The sequence below is a fragment of the Meles meles genome, chromosome 2, assembly GCF_922984935.1.
Source record: "Meles meles chromosome 2, mMelMel3.1 paternal haplotype, whole genome shotgun sequence".
Lineage (NCBI taxonomy): Eukaryota > Metazoa > Chordata > Mammalia > Carnivora > Mustelidae > Meles > Meles meles.
The window spans coordinates 69,917,900-69,936,062 of NC_060067.1; the positions used below are offsets into that span (position 1 = coordinate 69,917,900).

The 18,163-nt window shown below is 58.9% G+C and overlaps 1 protein-coding gene across 2 annotated transcripts in view; it reads left to right on the forward strand.

The window, feature by feature from the left end:
• Positions 1–2,839: 2,839 nt before the first annotated feature.
• Positions 2,840–18,163, forward strand: part of CPLX1 (complexin 1) — a 34,188-nt gene continuing 18,864 nt past the window's right edge. Inside the window, exons 1-3 of one of the 2 annotated variants that reach the window (XM_045984721.1) lie at positions 2,840–2,943; positions 3,597–3,696; positions 5,056–5,161. In XM_045984721.1, the coding sequence (XP_045840677.1) occupies positions 5,131–5,161 (31 nt within the window). In that variant the 5' untranslated portion in view covers positions 2,840–2,943; positions 3,597–3,696; positions 5,056–5,130. Of the gene's footprint in view, positions 2,944–3,561; positions 3,697–5,055; positions 5,162–18,163 lie in introns of those variants that run through there. The other variant, XM_045984711.1, reaches the window with a different exon arrangement.

An 18,163-nucleotide genomic window follows, 5' to 3' on the forward strand; every position in this document is an offset into this window, starting at 1 on the left:
AGAGGCTAGGTGTCTCTTGCCTATGATGGCAAGCGAAGGGTCATGGGACCAGGCAGGGACACAAGGGTCCCTGCTCTCAGAGCCATGGTTCTAGCCTAGCTCTGATGAAAGACAACCGTGGTTTCACTTTGCTTCTGCGTTTCCTGTGTCATTACCTTTTAAGTAGTAACGAAATCCGGCAGGAAGACGGCAGCATGGGGACTGAAGGGTTCAGTGGGTTACATCATTAAGCTTACATCTGAGGTTTCTGGGCAAGCCCATGTGTGCCAAAATCCCTACCAGCCGCTCCTGGGGACCTGAGCCCCCTGCCAGACCCCACCCCAAACAGAACAATGCCAGCAGTTCCTGAAGGTGCTTCCAGGGCCCTCTCTGAGCCTGAGCAGGCTGGTGCCCTGGGGTGCAGGAGCCACGGCTGGCCCTCCATGGGACGGATGGGCCTGGCAGGTGCAGGCCTCCCTGGAGGGAGCAGAAGGGCTCCTGGGGAGGGCTGGGGCAGGGTGCCCGGCTCCTCTCTTCTGCCATCTGGAGTGACTCAGTGGGGCTACAAAGGGGACTCTGAATGGCAGGGGGTCCAAACCCAGTATCCTGTGGCCTTTGGCACAACCTTGCTTTGGACCAGGGGTTCTGGCCTTGAAGGGCCCATCTGGAGGGCAATGCATTTCCTGAGCTTGCAGAGGGCCGGCCTCAAGGCTGTTTACCCGGGGGACCAGCTGGCCAGTGTCCCACCGCCAGGCCTTGGCTGTGGCCAAACACACATGTCCCAAATACTAATCTCATAGTGGGATACCCTTCCCCTCCTGCTGGCTCCTCGAAATCCACCCTGCCCCCAGTGGCACCACTATTCACCTCCTCTGTGCCCTGAGCCCATTGTGGATGGCGCCCACATCCAGGTGCCTTCTGAACTCCGGGTCTTCCTTGGCTATCTGGAAGTTTCCTGCTAAGCTCCTGCCTCAGCGCAGCAGGGCCTCTTTTGGGCCCTCACAGGGCCACAAATCCTACCACAGGAGCAGACCAGGCAAGGGGGGTGTGTGGCATTTGCAGCCAACACGCCTCACATCCTCACCACCTGCCCAGAGCTGGCCCTTCCTGGGCCTCACAGCTGCCCAGCCTCCCTCTCCTGGAGTGGGGCACCAGTCCCTCTGATGCCGTACTATTTCCTCCAGGGGGCCCTGAGTCCTAATTGGGCCACGCACCCCCAGCTCAGGGCCTGGGCACCTGTGAGACCTGAGGAGGATCACTGTGTGGTGGGGGGTGTAGGAGGGGGAACGACAGAGACAGGTGGTGACCCCACAGGGAGGGACAGGGACAGACTGGGAGGACCAGACAGCCTCTGTGGGCCCCTGGCTCAGGGCTGTGTGTGGCGCTCAGCTAGGCCCCAATCATGGAGTCAGTGGGGCTGTGGAGCCCCCACTGAGATAAGGACCTCTGTGCTCCTCTGTCCTATGAGCCTCACTGCCCTGACAGGACACACGCAGGACTCTGCCCAACCTGGCTGTACTGAGGTCAACGGGGGTCTCCTGCAGGTGGCTCATGAGGGTACCAGGGACCACTGGTTGTGGGGCCTGCTGTGGATTCCATAGAAGGGACTTCTCTCCCACTAGCATCCACACTCAGGTTCTGAGGACACTGGAAAGGCCAGGTTGGGCAGATCCTGAGCGGGGGCTAAAGGCACACCCTTGAGACTCTCATATACCTGGGAACAGCAGACCCCAGAATGCCTGTCCCCAGACCTGCTTAAGGACTGGAGCTATAAGCCACCTCTCAAGAAGGGTCAGGGGAGAGATGAGATGTGACGGTACCTCTCACATTCTGGGCAGGTAGCCAGGGCAGTTGGTCCTGAAGCCCTGGCTTGAGTCTTATGTCCTCTCCCCAGTCTCCCCCTTTGGGCAGCAACCCCCACCGTCCCCGACCTCCTGGCCCAGATCTGAGTGACAGGACCTATCGGCAGAAGAAGGTGAGAATGGGATCCGGAGAGGCTGTGCATGTCCTGAGGGCTATGTCTTGGGATGTGGGCCTCCTCCAGGGTCACTAGGAACCTCGCTAACCAAAGTGGCCGCTGAGTGGAGTCTGACCCCTCACTCCCAGGGAGAAGGGCTGACTTCCTCCATACCCTCTCCTTGGACCCCTACCAGGCCACTGCCAGGCACAGTAGGGCCTGGAGATGGTTAGCGAGGGGTGGGAGCTGGTAGCAGGGTGCCCAACAGGCTAGGCCTGCAACTCTTCCAGAGTTGAGTCTGAGCTTCCCGGGGTGCTGAGGGGAGGGGCAGAGAGGACCAGGGGGTGTGGTCTCCCTGGGGTTGAGGCAGGGGCAGAAGCAGCTCCAGGGGCCGCCCCTTCCACCCCAGGTCCAGCAAGTCCTGACGACTCAGTCAGGAGGGGTCAGTGGCAAGTTAATGCAGTGGCCAGCAGCGTTGTCTGCCCACCAATCCGGAGGTCAGCCCTGGGCCAGCAGCCGGAGCAACATTCCAGCCCCGCTGCTTTTTGAGACCCCGCACGCGGCGGAGCCGCACCCCTCCCCACAGCACCCGCCGAAATTCTCGCCTGCCCCGGCTGCGAGCCGGGGTTCTCCCGACTCCCGGGAGGGGCAGCGGGACTGGAACCTTAGCCTCCGACCTTGCGGCGACCCGGCTCTCCCCGCAGTGCGGCTTCTGCTGCCGGGAAATCCCGGAGGCCCGGGGGAGGGGGCGGTCGCAGCGGGGGCGGGGCTGCGGGGACAGCCGGGGCGGAGCGGCCCATCTTCTGCAGTGACCTTCACGCGTCCCTGCCCTGCGAGGGGCCGCCCGCTCTGCGCCGCCGGCGCCAACCGAGCTCTGCGCGCGTCTCCTCCCCCACCGCAGCCGCGCGGGCCGCCCGAGGGGGCGGGGGTCTCCCGCCTGCGTTCCACTGAGATGAAACTCAGGGTGGCGTCCTCCCTTTCTCGGACGCTATTACACTGAGAAATAGGTCCGGGCAGGTCTGCCGTTCTTTCTCGACCAGGGGGTGGGTGGGTTTTCAGAGTCTGGGGGCTCCCTTCTCCCGCCCTGGGATTCGGAGGGGCCGAAGAGCGGCGGGGTCGGGGTCGGGGTCGCGGGTAGCGCTCAGGGGCACTCGTCCGGGTCCGAATCACTGTTGCTGACGCTACGGGAGCCCCTTCCTCCGCGCGCCCCGGCGGAGTGGAATGGGGAGGGGAACCGCGACCCCCAACCGCCAGGCGTCGCCGGAAAAGAAAGAGCTTTTGAGGGTTGCGCACCTATGGGTCCCACCTGCGCTAGCGAGGTGCCCTGCACGGGCGGGGGCGTGAGGGTGCGGGACCCTGTCTGCAGGAGGGCGACCCCCGGCCGGGTCCACACCGAAGAGGTCGGATGGGGGGGGCAGTATCGGGGATTCTAAGCCGCTGGGCGGGCGGGGGTCGCAGGCGAGGCTTTGAGACCCCACCGCATCAGGCGAGGGGGCAGCGCTTGGGAGAGGAGAGGGGGGCGCGGCTCCGTCGCCCCCGCCCCGGGCCCCCGCGGGCGCCCGCCTAGTCGCTGCGGCCCCGCCCTCGTCGTCACGCTCGGACGCGGGCGGGGGGCGGGGTGCGCCTCCATGTGACGCGCCCTCCTCGCGGTGCCCTTCAGCCGCCGCCGCAGTTCCCAGGGCGCCACATGGACCCGGCCAGCCCGAGCGCGCTCCGCCACTGACTGCCCGCCCGCCCGCCAGCACCCCGGCCCGGGGAAGGTAACCCACGCTCCCGCGCGCACCCCACTCCAGGCCGCCCCCTGCCCAGCCCGGCCCCCGCGGGGCGCGCGCCCGGCCCGGGCGGGCGCTGTCCAACGGCGCGGTGCTGAAGCAAGCCCCACCGTCCCGGCCCGCGCCCTCCCTCCTTGTCGCTTCTGCCTTGCGCGTCTCCCCTTCCCCTCCCCGGTCTTCTGTCTCTCTCTCCTGGCGCTCTCCCGCCTGAGGGCCGCTCAGCAGAGCCGGGGCACTCGCCCGCCCGCTAAGCCGAGGGGTGCGGCGGCAGTGGGAGCCCCAGCCCGCACGGGGAGGCAGTGGGAAGCCTGGGGGAGCTCCAGGAGCACCCCGAGCTTCTCTGTGGCTGGGCCCTGAGTTCCCCACCCCCTCAGGAGCCAGGGGAGAAGTTTGGAAGAGAATCTGCTTTGCGGCAAGGGCGCCCCTGCGCGCCAGCGCTTTGCGGTGAGGCGGGGGCACTCCCACCCGGCCAGCCTTCCCCAGGCCCCGCAAACGCTGGTCTCCTTCGTCTGAAGAGGATAACATCGTAAAACACTGGGTCTCCAGAGCCCTGGGCTTCCCTGCCTGGAGAGACCCCACAAGTGGGGAGGGAGGAGCCTTGCAGCCGCTGAACCTACAGGCAGCTCTGCCCCACCAGAGTTCAGCTGACCTGGACCCTGGAATGCTCCACCCATGCAGATGCAGGTGGGAGGGGTCTGACCTCCCATATTCATTTGTTCTCTGAAGTCTGGGTTTCCTGCAGTCTCTACCTTTCACCCCAGTCTCTGCGCAGGGCAGCAGCAGTGGGCCCTGGAATTTCCCCTGGGTAGAGCCTGGTCTGCCCGCCCCCGAGACTGTCAGAAGCCAAGGAGGCCTCTCCCAAGTCGCATCCACTCAGGCTTCAGCCCACCACAGCCCTTCCTGTCCCTTAGACGGATCCCCCATGCTCCTGTGGCCCAGGGCCCACAAGGCAGCAGAAGAGCTAGTCACCTTCAAACATCCTATGGCTCTGCCCCTGCCCCACACAGCCTGGCCCCTTCTGAGCCTCGCTCTCCAGCCCCCATCCCTGCAGAAGCTGTTTTCAGAGAACCAGGGGCCAGGGGAGACCACTTTGCAGGTCTAGCTGGGGTCTCAGGACCTACCTGCTATGTTTAGCATGTAGGGTGGAAACCCTCCTCCACAATGACCCTCCCAGACCCTCTCAGGTGTCCCTGTCAGTGTCGGGGTCTAGCCTTGGGAGAGGGGAATGGACAAAGGATGCTCTCTTCAGGCCACAGACCCATGCTCAGGGGCGTCAGGTCCGGATGAGGAAAAAGGCCACCCCCAGGCCTGGTCAGGGTGACCTGTGACCACTTCCTTTTCCCCCAGGCAGAAAACTCCTGGCCACACTTGCATGTGAGTTCCGACCCTTGGAGGAGCCACTGAGGAATCAAAGCCATCGTCATGGAGTTCGTGATGAAACAGGCCCTGGGAGGTAGGAAGTTGGGGGCGCGGGGGCCCAAGGCACGGGGCGAGGGCTGGGCCCTACATCGGAGCTCCAGTTGCACGGGGGCACGTTCAGCATGTGGTCACCCTCAGACTTCACACATGCCTTCACCACACATCCCCGGAAACACACCTGCCCACTCCCCCCTCAGGACTGAGCCAGGGGGCAAGAAAGGGACCAAAGCCAGTGCCTCCCAAATTGCTTTGGCCACCACAGGGGTGAGGGGAGGGCACACACTGGCATGCCGTGGTCAGGGCAGAGCCCACCAGACAGTGCTGAGGCTGGGGTCAAGTGTTAGGGAGCAGCATCATTGCTTTTGGGAGAATAGGCCAGGGGGGGTTTCGTGAGCACCAAGGGCCAACCTGACTGGCAGGGTGTGGCAAGCAGCTGTGGGGAGGCTGCAGCAGGTAGAGGGGGTGGAGGCCAGAGCTGGACCTGTGGTGTCCAGCAAGGACCCCATGGGTTTACTTGTGCATAGGGAACCAGGGTTGGCTGAGCAGGGGGACAAGAGAAGAGGCCAAGATAGCTGGTGTGTCCCTGGCCCACTTCCACAGAGACCGTGCTAGGTGTGTGTGTGGGGGGGGACCACCCTTCCAACCCTGCTGACTCTTACCTAAAGAGAATCCTGTGCCTCTTTGGTGCAAGTCCCATCACTGAGGCCAGAGACGCTGGCCTAGGAGGTGGGCAGGCACTGGGCTGAAGTCCACACTCGGATAGGTGCGTCCTGGGAGAGCGGTTTGGCCAGCCGGGGCCCGAGGGACCCATCCTGTGTGCTCCAGCCCCCCTGTTTGCAACACCAGCTCCCCAGAGCTCCCTGGGAGGGGAACCTGTGGCCAGCCCCTGACTCTGCCATTCAGGATGTTTTCCTTTGGTGGCCTCCATGGGCCACACCCTGACCTGGTGCTAGGCACAGCATGGCGTGAGTCAGGTGCCGCGTGACAAGGCCATCCTCATGGGGATGCTGCAGGGCAGGAGGAATCGGGACCTGGCTGCCAGAGGTGGGGAGCGGATGGGGCTGTTGCGCTGTGATGGAGGGCGGGCTGGAGGGCACGATGGCGGGGCCAGGGCCACCAAACCCAGGACAGGGGCCCTGTGGGTGGGCTTGTCTCTTACAGAATGGCTGCATTTCTGCTGCCACAAATTAAATGGAAAGACATTTGGGCCTGGCCCGGGGCCACATTTCCTGAGATGCTGTGGTCAAGGATAGGCTGCAGGTTGGGTCTAATTATAATGATTACGTCACCAGGACGTGATTCAGGGACAAGCATCCTGGCACCGGGAGCAATTCATGTTCCCACCCAGCCAGTCCCCGGCTGTTACAGATAATTAATTAGGTGGCTAATTCAGGCCCTGAGGTGGGTTTGTAAGAAACCTGAAATATCTGATTTGGCTGTCTACATGGCTGAAATTAGCTGGGTAATTGCCAGCCTGGATTCCCTTTGTTCCATGTCAGCCCAAAGTTTCTCCTGTGGCGGCGACAGGGCGGGCTTCTTGGGGCCACAGAGGAGCTGCAGGGGGGCAGCTGGCCGAGGCACCTCGGAGCAGCTCCCCGCAGCAGGTACCTGCAGGGCCTCTGCCAGGGGCTACCCCCCAGGATTTGTCATCCCCCCGAGACTGGGCCTGGGCCCTACATCGGAGCTCCAGGGCGAGCCCTTGTGTTTTTCTCCTGTGTTTTCTCTCCCACCGCGTCATATTAGCCTCTTAGGATGAGTGGGTACGGATAGAGGAACAGAGACAGACCCTGACCCAGACCCAGAGAGATGGACCCGAGAAATAGAGAGCAGGTGTGGGGCTGGAGAGAAGGTGTCCCGAACACATAAGACAGACGTGGGGAGGGGTAGGCCTGAGGAAAAGGGACAATGGGGCACAGGCTGTCTGAAAATCTGTGGAGGATGGAGGATCGGAACAGAACAGCCAAGAAAAGAAGACGAGGTCCTGAGACGAAGACTGAGGAACACAAGGAAACAGGACAGGAGACTGAAGTGTAGGGTGCATAACAGAGAAAGACACTGAGACAGAGAGACACAGAGACAGAGACAGATGTATGAGAAATAGACTGATAAACAGAGTCCTGACTGGAAACGGAGATCTCCTGCGCAGCAGGAGGGAGGGAAGAGGTGAGGGCCTGGAGGGAGCCCCGTGGGTGCAGGCCTCACTCGGCCCTACTGGGGATAGGACTCGTTGGAGCCTAGATGAGTCGTGGCCATCTGAGACTGTCCCTAGCTCGCTGGGCTTCTGTGTTGTCCTGAGCATGTGTCTTATGGTCCACCTCCCAGCCCCCAGCCCCTGCCAGAAGCCCACGGCTGTTTCCATAGGGCCTGCCTGGTCCACTCGGGCTCGGGGTATGATGGACTGGGTGAGAGCCTGAAATTCAGGGGATGCCAGTCCAGAAGGAGTTCAGATACAGTTTGGACAGTGGTGAAATACCAGGCGAGCCCAGGCCTTTCCTATAAGCCTCTGGCGATGGCTGGTGCTGCCCAGTCCCGGTGGCCCAACCCCTCTTGAACCCATGCCTGGCCAGCGGGCTTCTGGCTGTCTGCCACTGTGGCTGCCTTGTGACCTGGGCTGAGGGCTGTCTCCTCCATGGGGTCTGGGGACCATGAGGCCACCTGGGAGCAGGGCACAGACCTCTGGGTACCTGCTACTGGAAGAAAGGGAAGGAGGAGGGAGGTGGCTAGCAGTTGCCTGGTGACAAGGGGCTGCCCTGGGCAGTGAGGGAGGACAGGACCCAGCAGGCCTGGCAGGTGGGAGTGGGACTCAACGCCCCAGCAAGGCTGCCAGCACTAACTGGTGGCCTCACAGAGCAGGTAGTCAGCCATGGGCCACAAAGGAAGGGACAGATGGCTCCCAGGTCTCCTCTTCCTGCGATGGCAGGATCTGCCCAGACACTCCAGTCCCTGGGCCCCTGGAGTGGACGTGAGAGGGCTTTGCACGTTTGCCGTCTCTCTCTCAAGATGCAGCCTGGCAGGGACCATGTGGGGCCCCGGGTGCGTCTGCTGTTAGGGCCCGAGTTCTCTGTGGGATGACTAGGGGGTATCTTTGGTTCTTTCACAGTCATCTGTGATCCCTTTGGACACTGTTCTGCTGGGGTCTGCACCAGGGAGCGGTGGGGGCCGTGGGCACCCAGGGCTGGCTGACGACAATTCTCCTGGGGCCAAATTATTGAAGAAAGTGTCCCACTGTTGACAAGTTTGTACTCACTGAGGGAATATCCTGGAGGCCTTCACGTCCTTGGGCCACCCCAAGATCCACCCCAGATGTAATGCTCAGTCCCTTGAAGAAGAGAGCACTTGCACAGTCTGTGGAAGCGGCTCGAGTGGTGGCCTGGGGATGACAACAAGGTGGCCTTGAACAGGGGCCACGTGTGCAGATCTGGGGCTCAGGGTCCTCAGGGGCGCAATTTGAAAAAACGGTTTTCCCCCAAGGCTGGGAAGTGGCAAGCAGCCCTGGAGCCAATGGACGAGGGCCTGGGCAGCTGTCAGGGCCGGCGACTGGGCGGCTGGTATAGACTCTCGTCAGGCCAAAGCAGGGGGAGTGTGGCTCTTCTGGCCCTAACAACTGGTTTGTGGCTGGCTGTCCTGTCAGTCTGCCTTGGTGTGACATGTCCCGTGTCTAAAGCATGCTTTAGACCTCGGGGGTGGTGTGGGTGCAGGGGAGGGCTTCACGGAGGAGGGGGCATCTGAGGTGGGATTCAAGGGTGGGCAGATGACCCTGGGACCCAGCATGTGCAAAGGCCCCAGGGCTGCAGTGCTGGGCCAGGTGTGGAAGGCAGCAGGAGATGGGAAGGAGGACATTACAGGACAACCGTGACCGAGCCCACAGTGGGAAGGGGGGGTCTTCTCCCCAAACACAGGCCAGCGGCTCCCTGACACCTTGTCATTGTGTCATGCGTCCTGTGGCGAGTTTGCCTGGGGCATTCTGGGGGTGGGAAGTCTATCCTCTCTTGGGGAGGAGGGGGGCCGGGGCCTGTGCCTGGTGTCTGGGGAGGATGGAGTGGGGTGAACAGCCACCATCCCAAGGCGGGCATGTCTGAGCAGGGACAGAAGCTGCGCTGAGCCAGACTACGGGCTTAGGGGAGGGAGATGGATCACTGTCTCCCAGACCTCCACGGATGGACGAAGAGCATTTCATGGACACATGGCCCAGGGAGAGTGTCCAGGGCTGCTGTGGTCGGGGACCCTCTGCACCCCGGGAGTGGTAGGGGGTATGCTCTCTGCTGGGGGCTCCTCGGGATCAGTCCCCAGAGATGTCAAGGTTGCCAGTGTCAGATCCTGGGAGAGAAGGCAGTATCCACCTCGTCGTTCACACAAGATGGGGTGGGCTGGGGTTGCAGCCGGAAGCCCTGGGCAGGGAAGCATCTCCCTCAGTGCTGGTGCGCTTCCCCAACAATGGGCATGTTGAGGGGGGCTCCTTCCTCTTCTGGCACCTGCTTCTGTTGAGCATCCTAAGCCCCCTCTCCCACGGCTGGGTCTCTGACTCCCAGCTGAGTTCTGTGTGTCTGCAGCTGAGGTCTTTGTAGATTAGAGGGAGCTCTTTCCAGATCCTCCTTACCTTGCCCTCTAGGCCCTTTGGTCAGAATTGCAGAGACAGCCTGAGATCCCAGGTGGTCCTGTCTGGACCCCCAGTGTCCTCCATGGGCCTCTACCCTGACAGTGAGGCCAGGCAACCCCATCCTCTCCCAAACCCAGGTCTCACTGGCCCCCCACTCCATCTGTCTGTTTTGGAGTTAGCTCTCCTTGTCCGGGGCCTCCTGTGGACCTGAGGCTGCCCAGCTGGGACACTCCCAGGTGCAGCCAGGTTCTCTGGGGGGTTGGTGGGCCCACGGGCTGGGCTGGGCTGCAGAAGGAGCAGACTGAGAGGGGAAGCACCAGAATTCTGTACTGGGGAAGATGCTTTTTGGCTCAAATTAGAGAAACAGAGAGGGGCTTGACTTGGAGGTGGCTCAGCTGTCCCGTGGTGCTACCCATAACATTAGCTCTCGCTGTGCCCCTGTTGTCCCACGAGCTGCCCTCGGCTTTCATGCTTGGGCTGCTTCTCATGGCAGCAAAGTGGCTGCCACTGTTCCGGCGTCACAGGCACAGGGCAGGAGGAAGGTGAGGGCCCAAGGGACAACCGCTCCTTCAATTTAGCAAATGTGTTTATGGAATGGCACTGAGGATTTCCACTTGTGTGTCACAGAAGTTGAGGCCAAGGTGGGCATATCGCCCTCCAAACAAAGTGGGCGCTGTTGGGCAGCTCACAGTACAGGGCTCATGTCAACGTGGGAAATCTTGGTTTTCAGATGCAAGACCCCCAGACCAGGAACCCTCCGAGGGCAGTGGTCCCTCCTCCTTCCCCTGTTCACCCTTGAGAGCCGGGCTTCTCCACAGGCAGCCAGCAAAAAGTCAGTGAGAAAACACCAACATGGGCTCAGAATGGGCACCGGCTCTCTTCCCTGGGCTCAGGAGAGATGGCACGTATCCCATGGCTCTCAGAGGTTGGAAAGATGCGTCATAGAAACTGCCTTTTCTCCCTAAAACAAGGAAGGACAGGCCTTCCTCAGGAGACCGTACTCTTAGTTGATTGAACCACAGTTCAGTTACAAAGCTTTAGCCCCAGTGTGGAAATAGAATGGATATACCGCACTTTGGCCAATAAAGTCGTTTGTTTTCTGCCTTGTTGGTTGGCAAGAGATTCTGGTTGGGATTAAAGCATTTGTGTTAAGGGCTCCTGTGTGACGGGGCTCACAGTGACCTTCACTAACCCCACGGACTACTGGGTTGGCTTGGGAACATTGCACACCTAATACTGGGGTGTTAAACTGGCAGAATGAGCGTCAAGTCCTGGTGGACCGTCACGCCAACAAGCTTCAGAGATCTGCAGAGATCTGCAGGGTAAACCCAAGCCCAGGTCATAACCGATAAGGCACAGGGCCGTTCTGAGACTCCTCCTGCTGGTGGGGGCTGCCCAGAGCCCCGGTTCTGTCTGCAGGAGAGGGAAGGGAAGGCTTCGGAGGGGAACGGCGCAGTCCTTCCTCCTGGCCTGCCTGGTCTTGGGCTTCGTGTGAGTCTTTTTTTATAAAATTTCTTTTCATTTTTTTAAAAAAAGATTTTATTTATTTATTTGAGAGAGAGAGAACACAAGAGTGGGGAGGGTTAGAGGCAGAAGCAGACTCTATGTTGAGCAAGGAGCCCAATGTGGGGCTTGATCCTGGGACCCTAGTACCATGACCTGAGCCGAAGGCAGATGCTTAACCAGCTGAGCCACCCAGGCACCCTTTCTTTCTTTCTTTTTTTAAAGATTTTATTTATTTATTTGACAGAGAGAGATCACAGGTAGGTAGAGAGGCAGGAAGAGAGAGAGGGGGAAGCAGGCTTCCTGCTGAGCAGAGAACCCGATGCAGGGCTTGATCCCGGGACCCTGCGATCATGACCTGAGCCGAAGGCAGAGGCTTAACCCACTGAGCCACCCAGGCGCCCCTCTTTTTTTTTTTTTTTAAAGAAGATTTTCTTCTTCTTTTTTAAGATTTTATTTATTTGAGAGAGAGAGAGAGAGAGAGAGCTGGGGGATGAACAAAGGGAGAGGGAGAAGCAGACGCCCGCTGAGTGCAGAGCCCACAACCCATGAGACCATGACCTGAGCCGAAATCAAGAGTTAGATGCTTAACCAACTGAGCCACCCAGGCGCCCCCAAATCTCTCTTTTCTAGGATTGCTCTCACTTTTCTCATCTCCCAAACAGAGGAGAACATGGTTTCTCTACCCTTGCAGGGATCAGTCAGGAGCTCTGGCTTCCTTTTCTTAAGGGCAGCCTGGCAGGGTTGGGGGAGAGTCCCTGTTCCACCAGTAGTTTCCCTTTGGTCCCATGGCCCTGACTGTGAACTCTGGCATCCAAGCTGCTCAGGGTCCAGCAGAGGGCCTAGGGTTCTGAGTGCTGGGTGCTGGGTGCTAGGTGCTGACAGTACTGGGTAATGTGTGTTGAGTGCTAGGTGCTAAGTGCTATGTACTGAGTTCTGATGGTGCTGGATTCTGTATGCTAGGTGCTGAGGATACTGAGATCTGGATTCTGGGTGTTGAGTGTTGGTTCTGAGTGCTGGGTGCTGAGGGTGTTGGTTCTGGGCTGATGATGCTACATGCTCGGTGTTGGGGTGCTATGTACTAGGTGCTGCGTGCTGGGTGCCAGTGCTCAGTGCTGGGTATCGAGTGCTGGGTCTTGGTGTTGAGCGAGCTGCCTGCTGGATGCTGGGTGCCAGGCTCAGTGCTGCGTGTCGAGTGCTGGGTCTGGGTATTGACGAGTTGCATGCTGGATGCTGGGTGCTGGGTGCCAGTGAAGACTGTGACTCAGGAGGTTGGGGCCCAGGCCAGGCAGCTGGCTAAGAGCAGCTCTGACAGAACCTATAGGCAGGCTGGTGTCCACGTCTGTGACTTCTGGCTCCATTGGCTGTCCCTGACCCCACCGCAGGATGTGGCAGTGTGTCCTGGCGGAAAGGACCAAGCCCGCTCAGAGCTTTGTTTCCTACGTGGGGAGGGGAGCTTCATCAGGGCAAGGTGCTGTCCACTGTATGCCCCCCAGGCTGTCTTGGCCCCAGGCCTCTGCCTTCACTCTGGCCCCCTGTGGTCTGAGAGTCGCCCAGCAAGGCCCATGGGCCTGAGGGCTCCTGGGAGAGGCCGGAAGAGCAGTGATGTGTGCTTGTGGTGGGAGGAGGTATCAGGGACAAGCAGAAGCTCCTTTATCAGAAGACGCGGCGTGGTCTTGAGGTACCCTCAGCACATGGCTGGCCTGGGGCCCTCAAGGCTCCTCAAGGCTGCTGGGACCGTCCTTAGCTTTCCTTCAGAAGGAGGGTTCTGGAAATGTAGATGACCACCCCAGGCTTTGTGCCTGGCCCACGGGGGTGAGAGAGAGCTGCCCTCTTTGCCCAAGACCCATGTTGGCGTCAGTTCCCCCGTCCTGTCTGTCCAAGTAGATGTCCTGCCCAGCAGAGCCCACCCTGTACTTGGGGTCCCTATCAAGGCGGAGACATCATGAGGGGTCCCTGAGGCTCAGGGCCAGTGGTGTGGGGCCATCCCTGGCCCTTGTCCCTGGCAGCAGGTGAGGGGCCGAGGGCAGTGACCCCAGGGCCCATGACTGTGGTGTCCTGCATCACAGCAACACCGGTGAGTGGGTGGCCGTGAGTGGCAGAGGGGCTGAATGGAAGGATGGATCCATGACAATGACAGCCATCCTGGAGCTGGGTGGCCATGCCATCTATCCCCAGGTGTGGCTCTGTGTGGGCTCACTACGGGGCGTTTTCATCTCGCTCTTGCCTCCTTTGGGCTCCCAAGACCAGACGCTCTCGCCTGGCACCTGGCTCCACACGCCCTGGGCCCTGGGTGCCCCCCCACCCCCAGGAAGCATGGAGCCTCTGGTGGTTACTGAGGCTGAGGAGAGGGGGACTTTGTTCATGGCAGGAGGAAAATCTCCAGACAGCTAATAAAGGCTTACAAAACCACAGAAGACGTGGACAGGCAGAGAAGAGGAGATCTGGGTCCTTTCAAGCGTGCACAGAAGCCTGAGGGGCCTCGCAGACCATCATGGGCGTGCATTCAGTGCAGCCGCTCCAGTTGGAGGCCAGCAGGCAGCATCTGTGGGTCGCCCTCCAGCCATTAGGCCCAGGCCCCGAGCCCCATGGCAGCAGGGTGAGACGGGGCCCTCAGTATCTGGTTCCTCCCTTCCTAAGGTACCCAGACTTTGCACCAGCACTCAGGAGAGGCCTAGCTCTGGGCCAGCAAGGACCGTGCACAGAAAGCCAACTGTCTTTTAAACGAGTTTTGACCTTGAGCAGCTGGCTGAGGGCAGGAGATGCAGTGGTCCCGGGCCCATGGCAGGCTTCATTTTCCCCCAAAAGCTCGTTTGTTCCTTGACCAGGTTGGCTAGGAGAGTCTGAGTTCGCCCCTCCTCTCCGGGGCAAGTGGGTGGGCATCCGGTGAGGGGGGCCCTGCCACAGCAGGTTGGCGCCATAGCGGTCACAGATCCGACCTCTGCCAGCTTCACTCACACCTTCCTAAAATGCTTTATCTTTTATCTTAATGGATGGACTAAGTTTTCATTTTAAAAACCTGCTACAGGTTTTGGAACCTATGGGCCCTTCCAAAATGTTATTTAAGCTCTAATTACCATGGGCCAGAATGATACGGTGTGCTGGCTGTCCTCGCCCATGCCGTTCCTGGAGTTCTGGGCCCTCCCTATGTCCATGCCCACCTTCGGGCCTTGGGATGTGGATCCAGGGGACTAGGGTTGCAGTAGGTCCTGTTAATATAGAAAGGATATTTTGATCTTTGCGTTCAGCTTTGTAAGAGATAGTTACACGTATTTATTTTTTAACATCAAAGTGTGTGGTTATTGTGGGGAATTGAAATAACACAGAAGAATATGAAGAAGTGATAGGAAACTTGAGATGGCACCTGTTAGAATTGCTCATTACTTTACTTAAAAGTACTTTTTCAAGGAGGGATGCCTTCGAATCTATTTCTAATTTTAAAAGACTCTGCAAAGTCCTTTATGCTGTTGGTTATTAGAACGAGTTCAAGGGGGTCAGCAGGTTAACCCCAGCAGCGTACTAACTTGGCGAGGTGACTGGTTTCAAGTGGGGTTCAGTGGGAAACACTGGCGTGGTGTCACTCTCTTGCCCCCGGAAGCGGGGTGAAACCTGTCCCTTCAGCTGGCGGGCTGCGGGGTCGGCCTGGACTCCACTCTGAGTTCAAGGCACCATCTGCAGATAGTTCCAGGGCTCTGCCTCTGCCTGACAGAGGCGTGAGGTGAGGGTGTAATCTCATCCCGACTGAACGGGATAATACGGAGTCAGCCCACTGGTGCTGTCCCTGCGCGCATGCCTCCCTCTCTACTCCTCGTCATGTACTCGCTGGGATCAGCTCAGACGTTATTGGACGGGTGGGGGGGCAGGGGTGGGCACCGAGCTCTCGCAGACCTCCTGCCCCATGCTCCTTATGTGGCCGTATCAGCCGCGGGGCTGGTACCATCGTGAGCACACAAATAGTGTCCCCAGTGAGCCAGGCCGGGCAGCGCAAATACACTTCTTTCTTAGAAAGTCTTTGGTCTGCCCCATTGCTAACATAGTGCTCATTTTCCGTTTGCCTAATTTTCTGTGGACTGTTTCTCAGGCTTTCCACACCAGCAAAGCAGCCCTCCCCACGACACTTGGGTGCAGTCAACAGTCCCAGATGGACTGGTTGCTGTGTTTCCTCTGAAGCAGCTGCCCCAGGACCCTGGCACCTCCCACTTGCTCCCACAGACCCTGGTTGCTGCCCAGGCAGTCACTGGACCCCGGCTGGGTCCTCGGGAGCCTTCTGTGATGGTGTAGACAGGGAGTCTCTGTCTTGTGCCTTCACGCGTGGTTGGCTGCAAATAACATTTTAGATTCAAAGAGTTTTGCCCCTCGAATTGTGAAGTTATTTTCCTGTTGTCTCCAGATTCTCAAGTTGCTGTTGAATCATCGATGCTATTCTTATTCCCAGTGCCCTTTATATGACCTGCTTTTATCTCTTCTCTTGGGAGGCTTGTACGGTTTTTCTCTCCAACCCTGGCATCCCGACGTTTTGGGATTCTCAGGCCCGCTATGAGTCCTTCACCTCCCCTGGACCCCAATCTCTGTTGCCCCCATGGCTGCCCCACTGAGGGCTCATCCTCCCTGCCTTGGGGACTGTCCTGCGTGGGCTCTCTGCCTTCTTCTGTGCTCTCTCCTGTCTTTCATCTCTGTGTCTCTTGTTCTACTCTCTGGGATGTCTCCTCAATTTTGTTTCCTAACTCTTCAACTGAATTTTTCTCTCTACATTTATAGTTTTAACCTCCAAGAGCTCTTTTGTGTGTTCTAAACTACCCTGTTTAAAGAGTGCCCCGGTCCTCGGTCCCGTCTCTCCTCTCTGGGGCCCTCTAGCCCCTGATTTGGGAGCCGCCTTCAGGGTGGAGGCTTTTCTTGTCTGCGTTTGTCTTTCGGAGAGTGCTACGAACGCCCGTCTGCCTGTCTCATGTGCTGCAGGGGATCCTGGGCTGCCCTGTGGGACACACACGTGTGTATGATGGAATACCTTGGGGTCCCCAGGTATTGGGGTCTTTAGGTCTTGTGCAGACATGTAGTTCCACTTCTCTAGAAGTGGACTGTGTGTGGCGGGACATCCGGGTCTGCATCAGGGCAGTGGACGGGGACCTGGGGGGGTCTTCTCTTTCTGGAAGCAGAAGTCTACTGAACGTGCTTTGGAGCTGGACCGTCACCTCTGTCCCCAGTGCCTGCATCTGTGGGGCCTGGTTTGGCTTCCCCAGGGACACGACTCCTTGATTCCCCCTGCGGCTTGGGCAGTGGACTCTGGAGCAGGGAGCCCAGGTCCTCTGTGCAGACCCCAGCCCAGCCCGTGCTCCCCCGCCCCGCAACCCCACAGGCACCTCGGGCTCCGTGGGTGGATCTGCGTCCCAGCGGCTCCTTCTGCTCGGGGGCTGCCTCGTCGGCCATCCCCCCTGTTGGACCTTGATCTCTCATCTCCTCTGCTATCGGACCTCGTGTGGTTATACTTGTAAATGTCTTTACTCCCGTTTCTGGAGGTGCAGAGAGGGGTGTTCCATCATCATGTTTAACCAGCCTCCGGGCACCGTCCCCACATGGGCACGTGTGTGGACCCGGGAACGCGGCCCTGGATGATCGGAGTCAGCCTGGTGTCGGGTCCCCTGGTGTGAGCTTGGTTCGCAGCTGTCGACTTGACCGACACTGACCCATCATCACGGGATCTACCGTCAGATTTACTGCCTTCCTCCCACGAACCGGACCCGCAGATGGGATCTGTCCTGATGAAGCACACACTCGAGTCTGGGGACCGATCAGCAAACATCAGCCGTGGCCGGCAGGGACAGGTGCCTCGCAGCTGTAACTCCCAGCAGGAGACCGGTCTTCAGGGCAGCCTGGCAGACAGACAGACGTGTGGGTGCTGGGATTGCAGGAGGGGTGACCTCTTGGAAAACTGTTGCATCCTCGCTGAGGGGAGTACAGATAGTGGAAAGGTGTGCAGAGCTAAAATCCTTCTGACACACCTTTCCCGCCTGCTCTCTGCAAAGACCCCACAGATCTGTGTCCCTGATGAGACTCGGTAACGCACCCCACCTGGGATTTCCTCAGCTAGTGCAGGTTGACCAGATAAAATGCTCTCATTTTAAATTATTTATTTATTTATTTATTTGATAGAGAGAGAGATCACAAGTAGGCAGAGAGGCAGGCAGAGAGAGAGGAGGAAGCAGGCTCCCCGTGGAGCAGAGAGCCCGATGTGGGGCTCGATCCCAGGACCCTGAGATCATGACCTGAGCCGAAGGCAGAGGCTTAACCCACTGAGCCACCCAGGCGCCCCTAAATTAATTTTTAATTTTAATTCATCTTTCATTTACTCAGTGTAATTTTTGATATCTTGTAGTTGCCATATTTATGATCTGTACATCTGAGGTGAACGTCCTGTTATTTACTAACCGTTTCTGTGCTCGTCGCTTTGCCATTTAACTCTGCAGCATCCGGACGTCTCCGCTGCGTATTCCGGGAGTCTGGGCAGGGCTTGGGGGTGGAGTTTCCTCGTTGTGGGCTGGGCTTCCCTCTTCCTGGCGCATCTGGTACTTTTTCACTGGGTGCCAGACATTCTGAGTTTCACACTGTTGGATGCTGGATATTTTTGTTTTCCTAAATATATTCGTAAGCTTTGTTCCAGATGTGGTCAGGTTGCTTAGATACTCGGATTCTTTCCTGTCTGATTTTGGGGCTTCATTGGGCAGGACCAGATCCACCCTTAGGGTCCGGGTACTTCCCCCACAGCCCGGCTGTCTGTTTTTCCTGTCTGACAAGCAGGTGCACCGGCATCCATGGCCTTTTCTGCTCTGGCTATTGGAGCTCTCTCATTAAGGGGCAGAAATTGTCAAATTGGGCAGAAAGTCAAGACCCAACTTTATGCTACCTAAAAGAAACTCACTTTAAATATAAAGGTGTAAAAAG